A 9,295-nucleotide genomic window follows, 5' to 3' on the forward strand; every position below is an offset into this window, starting at 1 on the left:
CGGACAAGTCTTGATATGCAAATTTGAAAAGTTCTTGAGAAATGTGAGGACTAAGTTGATATTTTCAGTCTATATATTTGAGTTTTAAGGAGTTAAATTAACTTAATTTCATCATATTCCCTATAAAATTTTTGTTTCATTTCTTGCTCGAACCATTAATCAGCATTAATTGTACATGTAATTTAAAAAAAAAAAAAAAAGAGATTCTTACATGAATAATTAGCTGATGAGTTTCCAATTTGGAGCATTTTCTAAGTGAAATTCAACATCAAAGTTTGCGGAAAATTCAAGTTCACTCAAATTAAAGTGGAGGGCAATCATATTGATAAAAATTTCAAATTATTAAATCATTTTGATTATTTAATTTGGTTTGAGAGAAAATCCTTTTGTATAATATTAGAATTTGATTGCTCGATAACTCTTAAATCAAATATAAATGTTTATCAATGTATTAAGATATCAAACGGCATTAAATTTCGAAAAACTGAATACAAAATTAGAAGGAGAAATCAAGACTATGAATTATTTGATTGAAGTTACAAGAATGATGAATGTGTTAGAATGGTATGCATGGATTGATCTCTAGCTATTATTATATCATACACAATGCCATGCAGAGGCTGTAAGTAAGCACCTATCTTGCCACCCTAAAGAAATAGCTCTTCCATCATCTCTTAAAAATACTCTAAACCCATTATTGCTCTCTCCATCAAATTGAAGAGGGCTATAATGGGTTCTAATTTTCAATAGGAGCTTGGCTTGAATCAAAGATTTTGAGCTTAATTTAATGCCTGAGAATCCATGGCTTTCCATCCTTCCCTTCCATGTCTCCATCTTCTCATATCTTGGACAGTTTGAATCATTATTATCTTTGTCATAGTTGAGCATGGTTTTGATCTCTTTTCCAAGAAGATTCTTCTCTATGCTTAACCTCTCTGAGCTCTCTAATGGAAGAAAATCTTCTAAAGAATCAAACATGGCTGCAAAATAGTGAAGGGATTCCATAAATCTTGATAAGAAGCTTCTTGGACTTCTGCTTCCTTCTTGCTCCACCAACACAACAATGGAAGGGTTAAGTGAATGTATTGATTTTAATGTGTCAGATATCTTCAAAAAATCATTCAAAGTATTCAAATGAAAGACTAAATTCACTGCAACTGTTTCGTTCTTCTTTTTCCTTAGGTTGATCAGCTTGGATCCTCTCAACAATCCTTGGAACTCAAACATTAGATTGCGAAATCCTTTCGAGAAGCTAACTAATCTACTCTCAGTTTCTTGCAGTTCTTCCAAGCTTCTTCCATACCCAGTTATTCGAAGAGAAATTTGATTGCCACTGGTTGCCTTCTCAGAAAGAGACTGTATTAGAGAAGGCCATTGAAATCCATATGAGACATCGAAATCAATAACGTGCAATGCTCGGTTATTGCTTTCTTCTTCCTTCTCGAATGCTTCGAGTATAGCCTGGTTTGCGGTGAAATGAGCTAGCTGACAGTAAGGAGAGACACGATAGAGATCTGTGAAAGCCAAGAACTCTTCTTCGCTAGTTGGTTCCTTCATGATCATGTCATAGAAAGGAGATCTTCGCGTGAGAAGCCTTGCAGCCAAGCCATCTGCAAAATAGGCAACAACCCTATGCACAGAGTCTCCTGTTAGGGAAACACTTTGATATAGCTCAGTTAGATTGTCCAAAGCCGTGCATAAATTATTCTCATCAACGGCAGTTGCAGTAATGAGAAGCAAATGGATCAAATGCAGACCTTTTCCATCTTCAACCACTCCTTTCCTCTTGAAACCTGGTTTCAGCATTTGTTCCCTCATTTGGAGTAGCCTAAAAATCTTCCCTTCACAACCTTCATACGGATCCAAAAGAGCCCTTATCTTCCTTTTCCTCTTCCTGTCTCCACCGGAATCCGTAACAATTGCCAGGCTAAGATTTAGAAGCTCCTCCTCCTCCTCTAAGCCTTCCGTCATTTGTCTGTTGGTTGAGTGTGTAAGAAAGAGAGAACAATTAATAAATGTAGCTATTGAAATTAGGACAAGAGAGGAGGAGATGATATGAATTGAGATTTTATGGAAGAAGTAGGATAGAAGGGAATAACTCAAAGAAATTCCATTTTGTCATTACATAGGAATAGGACCAAATACAAGAAGGGAAATCTTCTCTTTCTTTAAATAATTAAATTCTAACTGATAAAAGGTTTTTTTTTTTTTTTTTTTTTTTTAGAAAAAATCTAAGTGAGAATAAGGCATATCGATAGGTTTAACCCTCCTATATCTTAGGTCCTCTATTTGGGAAATCTTTTATTACACTCAACCAATTAAAAATTATCGCAAGCCTCTAATATTTGAAACATTCAAAAAAATAAGTAATTTTCATGATCAAAAGAAAAAGTGGATAATATTTTTAAAAAATAAATTTCCCTTTTCTAAATATGAAAACACTTTATATATATTTATATATATATATTTATATATATATATATATATGATATAAACGCATATTATTAAATATTATAATTAAAAAAAGAAAAATACTTTCATAATTTTTTTAAAATAATTTTATAAAAATAATTTTTATATATAAATTATTTATTGTGAAATAAACATAGCGTATTGATTTAATATATATAACCAAATATATATAGGTAAGACGTGCTTCCTGTGTTAGATAGTCTTGGTTAATCCCTTTGTTCAACTAAAATACATGCACAAAGACTCATGCTGGAGTCGCCACCCCCCTCTTCCATTGTAAATAATAAATAGAAAAATCCCAAGTGAAAAGGAGAGGGAGGGATAATCAAGAAGGGTATCTTATTATTCTTGAGAATGGGTGTCATAGGTCAAGTAGACACAACACAATAAGAATTTGTATAATGTGAAAATGGATTCTTTGAAAAAACAAAGAGACGAGTTGTTTTTATTAAGATGCTTAGGTAGTTCGGAATTTGCATAAGAAGGCAGACAGAGTCGACAAAAAACAGCGGGCAAAACGGGGAATCAAACCTACCGTCCTCCAAGTCTTGTCCTTATTTTCTTCTTCTAGATGCTTTACAACTACTCCCTTATTTCTTTGCTCAAATCTTCCCTCAAGATCATCTCTATATGTTATAATATATATTAGTTCCTTTTTTTTATGCGGCTTAGAGTTTAATTTCACTAGTGTATTTAATAGAAAAGTTTAATTTAATTATATTAATTTTTTATTCAATTGAGCTCAGATATTTTAATTTAAATTTAATTTAAATAAAAGATAAAAAAAATGAGAAATTGAACTTTTTTATTTTAGGATTTAAATCAAAAAATTTAACACACAAATTAAGAAATTGAAAATTTTAATTTTTATTTAAATAAAAAAGTAAAAAATTTACCTAAAAAATTTTAATTTTTAAGTTAAATTGATTCTAAATGAAAACTTTTAGATCAATTTAGATAAAAAAAAAATAAAAATAGACTAAATTAAATGACTATAATAAATATAAGGGCAGGCGAAATTCAACATTTTATCTATTAACTACTGTGGCTTGAAATTTAGAAGTTGAATTTTGGACATTTGGAGTTGGAACATAATTAAGAAGGGAAGAAACAAGAAATCCTAATTCTAATCCTATTCCTTGATTTGATGTTGAAAAAAAATTGATGGGAATTCCCCAAAAAATATGGAAAAAGAGAGTTGTCTAAACTTCATGAGAAAAGTTTTTAAAAGGTGTATTATTTCTCTCATTCACTTATATTTGTTATTTTTTAGAAGTTGTTTTATTTATAATTATTTATCATTTTGAAAAATTAATAAGTATTTTTTAAAATTTTATTCTTATTTTTATTAAACACTAATAATTATTTATACAATTTTTTAAAATTTATCTTAATACTTCTCTTTGATATCTCTTAATTAAGTGAGATTAAAAATAATTTAGTTAAATTAAATAGTATTTTATTATAATCTAAATGATTTCATTGCTTTTTTAATCACTGTGGAAAACCGACAAATAAAAATAAACATATTCTCTTGAGATTCTATTTTCCATGATTCAAACAGGTGTTATAATTGTCTGTCTTAATTATTGGATATTTCACAGAGGTTATCTTTGGAGCACATATAGATTGTTTCTTGTATAAAGATACAACATTTTGTAATAACAAAATAAAGTATTCTAATTAATCAATAACTTTAATTTAACAGTATTGAAATCGTTTTTAAAACTGTAAAGTTTCGAATATGTTTTTATACGTAAGAAGATTTTAATACAGGAGTCTCCTCGATTTCTTTTTTAAAATATTCCAGCATACAAAAATTGAATAAAATGGACGTAAGTTTGAATAATTAGTTGGGTGAAGGAATAAGTTGGCAAGTGATTACATATATTTACATTGAAAAATCCGTTTGAATGAGTCTGATAATGCATACAAACAACACAATTTATCACTTCTAAATCTCAAAATTAACGTAAAACATGGAGGCTTCGATGCCATAATTGTCAAGCTTGTGGAAGACAAATTTAAAATTTTTAATAATTAATGATGAAGATGCCCTAAACCTTATTTAAGTTTGTCTGAAAAGACAATGATACTTGGTATATTATTTAATTTTATCGATATAGAAGAAGATGATAAATGTTTCATGAAGTTGACATATGTCAAATTGTTGAACAACTTAATGCTAAGATTTTGTAAACCCTAAAATGAAATAATCTCTCTCTCTCTCTCTCTCTATGTATATATATATATAAGAACATGATCCGTTAATTAGGTGGTAAAGATTCCCTCGTGGGCGGCAACTTCAACTTCCAGCATGCAGACCATTTCCGGACTTTCCACCATATATAAAGCTATATATAAATATACAAAGAACCTAGCTAGCTATATACAAAGAAAATTAACAATAAGTGATTTAGTGGGGTGATTTTCAGGTAAATTTTATTTGTAAGTTCAGATATTTGAATTTTGGAGTCATCTGTATTAAGAGGGTCAATTTAAATATGTGAAATCACGTATTTAAAAATTAAAAAAAAAATAAAAATTATTATTTATTTTCTTTAATTGATTAAATCAATTATTTAGTTTTTTATTTTAAAAAATATATTAATTAGTTTATATATTTTATTTTATTTATTCTTTAATTTCTTTGATTATTATAGACATTAGTGTGAATTTTATTTAATTCCTGTAATTTAAAATATATAATTATTTAAACTCTTTATTTTTTGAGTTTGAATTATTCAATATTTACAAAGATGATTTTTTCCTTTTTTTTTAATACATTGATTAATAAAAAATTTGTGTTAAATTCGATGAAGGTGCTAGAAAAATAAATGGAGTAAAAATATAAAGATTAATTAATGTATATTTTAAAATATAAAAATTAATATTTAATTTTATTAAAATAGAGGGATTAAGTAGTAATTTTTTTAAAAATAATGTAGGAAGTTACTTAGTTCTTGTATTCAAAGAAGTTAAAATGATTTTAAATTTTGCTAGTTTCTAACCCATTATAAGATAAACACTTAATTAATTACCATAGACTTGAATATTAATTGAAAAAGAATTTTTTTTTTTCAAAACATTGATTATAAAATTGATAAACATAAAGAAAATTATTTATGAAAATAGTGGAAAAAATTTATTGTTCATTGGTAATTTCACGCAGAGTTTTTCTTATCTAAATCTAGTATATTATAAATTTAAGAGTCAATATACAAAATATATAGTGGAATTCACCTCCATACATTTATATTTATATATTGGATTCATGTCAAGGAAAAGATATGTGAAAATTATATATATGAAAATGATAGAATGGTGAAAGAAGAATAATGTTTGCAGTGTGAAACACCAATTTGCAATGATAGAAAAATTGCAGGAATGTTAAAACATGTGAGTTATAGATTAATTTTAAAGCTACTTTTTGAAGTAGAAAAAACGAATGCAAGAGTCAAGAGAGAAATTTTCTCCATGATTACAATCTATATGTTGAAAAATCTTCTGCAGAATTTTAACTTTTTCCTCTCTTTTTGATCTAAGCTTTATCAATGTGAACATGAATTTCCTTTTTTCATTATTGGGTTCACACAAGAATTTGAATTTATAGAAGATTTCACTTGCATTGAGCCGGTGAAACATATTTTGGGAAATTTGTGTAGATCTGATTCATCTTAAATCTATTCAGTGTAAGGTTTTATGTATAATAAATACACTTTAATTATTGATTATGATGGGACTCACCATGATCAATGATTATAATTCATAACAGAGCCCTTATACATATATTTTGAAATTTTTCCTGATTCATCATAATTTAATATATAAATATGTTATATTCTTATATTTAATAAGTAAATTTCACTGTATATCATATATCTTTAATTTATAGTGAATTGAGTATGAACAAAAAAAATTCTAACAAATTAAAAATGAATGTGAACATTCATTATTCACACCCACATCATATATTCTGAGTATCACATTTTCCTTATAAAATTCTGCAAGTCATCAAAGAATGAATTATTGAAGAAAGAAAAATATAGTATGATGGGTTTGAATTTTGAAAGAAGAAAGAGATAATATAGTTTTTTGGAACAGTTAAGAAGGTAGTTTGATGTCGGAGAAGACAAGTCAGAAGTCAAAGATTAACCCATGCTCAACAACTAGATTCCCTATATAAAACCACCTGCATATAGAACTGGTCACCGGTCTGATTCGGGCTGGTTTTGAGCTGCAATAACCTGTTCAAGGCTTGGTCAAGGAATGAATTGGAACTAGATCAATTGGCCATGGTTCTTGCCGATTCTGATTTCTAACTAGTTTTAGTCCAATTCAATTCTTATTTCAATTTCAGTTTTGCGGTTTCGACTTGAAAACGGTTTAATTCACATTGTGTTAATCCAGCCAAAACTGGTGGTTTGAATCTCCGGTTCCAGTCCGATTTCAGATCAAGGCTTCATGAGGGATCCCTTAACCACCCCGTATAATCCAAATCCGAACCAATCCATTTCACTAATACCTTGAGTCAGGCCAGTTTCAAGTTTGATCCAGACCAATTTCAATTCAATTTAAGAACCGAATCAACCCCGAGGCAACCGTACCTGCATATGCTTTTCAACAATTAGAAGCTAAGACTTTTAGCCCTTTAAAAAGTAAATAATGATGATGACAAACGAAAATCATGTCTAAAAATCACATCAAATAGGCTAATTGAATTGATTAAATATTAATCAAACCGACTCATTTTTTAAAAACACTAAATATTACGTTATAAATACGTCATAAATACATATTATAATAATAGATAGATATCAGTATATTTATGAAAATAATTGCCGGACCTTAGCATAATATGTTAAGAACTAAGGACTTAATAAATCTCAAAAATTAAAAAATAAGATTACGTACCCTTATAAGTACCATTCTAGCATATAGCATATAGCATATAAATAAATAAATAAATAAATAATAAAAAGGGGATACTATGAGGGTAATATAAAATTTGAGGCTGAGATTACAAAGACATAACAAGTTTTGTCCCATGCTTAGGGTTTATATGTTTGGAATATTCATGCAAAGGGTAACAAAATTATTATATATATTAATTATTAAAAAATAATTAAAATGTTAATTTTTTAATCGGTATTAAGAAATATAAATTTTGAATTCTTTTTTAATTTCTATCACCAAATTATTTTTAATAACGTTTAAGGTGGTGGAAATTGCTCTAAACTCATTACAATTGCAACTTTTATGTGAGACTGATAAATAATGATAAAATATTCAATTTCATCTTTATATTTATGGGAAAAGTTTATTTAATTTATTTTTAATTTTTTTATTTAAATTAATCTAAAAATTTTAATTTAGACTTAATTTAGTTTAAAAATTAAAATATATAGTCTAAATTTCTTGAATTGAATAAAAAATAAAAAGTTTAATTTCTTAATTTTTATACTCAATTTCTTGATTAAAGCCAACTCAAAAATCAATAAATATAATTTATTAATTTTTTTTATTTTTGAGCTAAAATGAACTTAAATTGAAACTTCTCTATTAGTTTGGACAAAAAATTAAAAATGGGTCAAATTAAACTTACCTAACAAGTGCAGAAATGAAATTGAGTTTTAAACTGATAAATAATAGCAATAATATTGTAGTGATTTTCCACGAAAGATGAATTGTTAATGATTGAACTCTTGATGTATACATCACAAATTTGAATTTTACTAATTGATTACAAAATTTATTACAAAATTTATTATGAGTTAGCGATACGTAAATCCTGCTATAAATTTTTAGTAGTACGTAGATTCTCCTTAACCCTAAAATAAAAATACGCCTTCTACACCTAAACTGTTTTTCCAATATATATATATATATATATATATATTTATTTATTTATTGTAGTGGTTGAATGAAAGAGAAAAGATCAAGAATTAAGATAAAGTCAATTTATCCAAGCGATTACTCCATTGAATGAGTAATCAGCATTAATAAATTTTGATAACAACAGAGATCTAAGTATATCTTATGATTAATTGAGATAGATAATTAAATTAATTTTTAATAATTTAATCAAAATATCTCTCAATGATAGAATTTAAAAAAATTTTGAAAATTTAAAACTTTTAATAAAATAAAAAAAAATAAGCTAAATTCAGATGCTTTTTAGCTTGGAAAAGGAGAGGATATTTCTATTCTTGAATTTGAAAGTGGCATAAAAGATTAGGGTTTGGATTTAAGTGGATTATATATATATTATCTTTATTGATGAAAGGTCATTTTCTTACCAGAAACCATTTTGTATATTATTATTAGATGGGCCAGACTCATTTGTGTTGTGGAGGGGCCTGAGTCAATTCTTTGGTTTGGAAGTCATTAGGTTGTAATGATGATAAACCTTATGAATAGAACATTAAATAAATGTCAACTTGTTATGACTATTTTGTCCAACATTTTTGGGTTGGCAATGGCCCCCAATTATGACTCTCTTTTCTCATTTTGGCTTCCAATTTCAAAGATTTGATTTGGGAATTGAATTATGAAGCCAAATTCATCCCTCAAAAGATAACAAGAAAATTGCTACAATATGGTAAAAGATTATAGGTTTGAATTCCAATGATTTCTTGATTAATTCTAAATTAATGGGTAATTAGAAACATTAGAAACAATTGAATTTAAAAAATAAAGATAATGGACTTAAGCTAACTCTACTTGAAAAAATTAGACCGATTGATGTGGGACAATACACCACTTTCATCCCTAAAATTGAACACCTAAAATGTAAAGTTTACAGAACCGGTCATTAGTGAGT

The 9,295-nt window shown here is 27.3% G+C and overlaps 1 protein-coding gene across 1 annotated transcript; it reads right to left on the reverse strand.

The window, feature by feature from the left end:
* Nucleotides 1-504: 504 nt before the first annotated feature.
* Nucleotides 505-2,137, reverse strand: LOC110636937 (GRAS family protein RAM1-like). The gene has a single exon (XM_021786836.2). The coding sequence runs from the start codon at nt 1,969-1,971 to the stop codon at nt 598-600; it is 1,374 nt and encodes a 457-aa protein (XP_021642528.2). The 5' UTR covers nt 1,972-2,137; the 3' UTR covers nt 505-597.
* Nucleotides 2,138-9,295: the final 7,158 nt, after the last annotated feature.

The sequence above is a fragment of the Hevea brasiliensis genome, chromosome 16 (genome assembly GCF_030052815.1).
Source record: "Hevea brasiliensis isolate MT/VB/25A 57/8 chromosome 16, ASM3005281v1, whole genome shotgun sequence".
In the NCBI taxonomy this organism is placed as follows: Eukaryota; Viridiplantae; Streptophyta; class Magnoliopsida; order Malpighiales; family Euphorbiaceae; genus Hevea; species Hevea brasiliensis.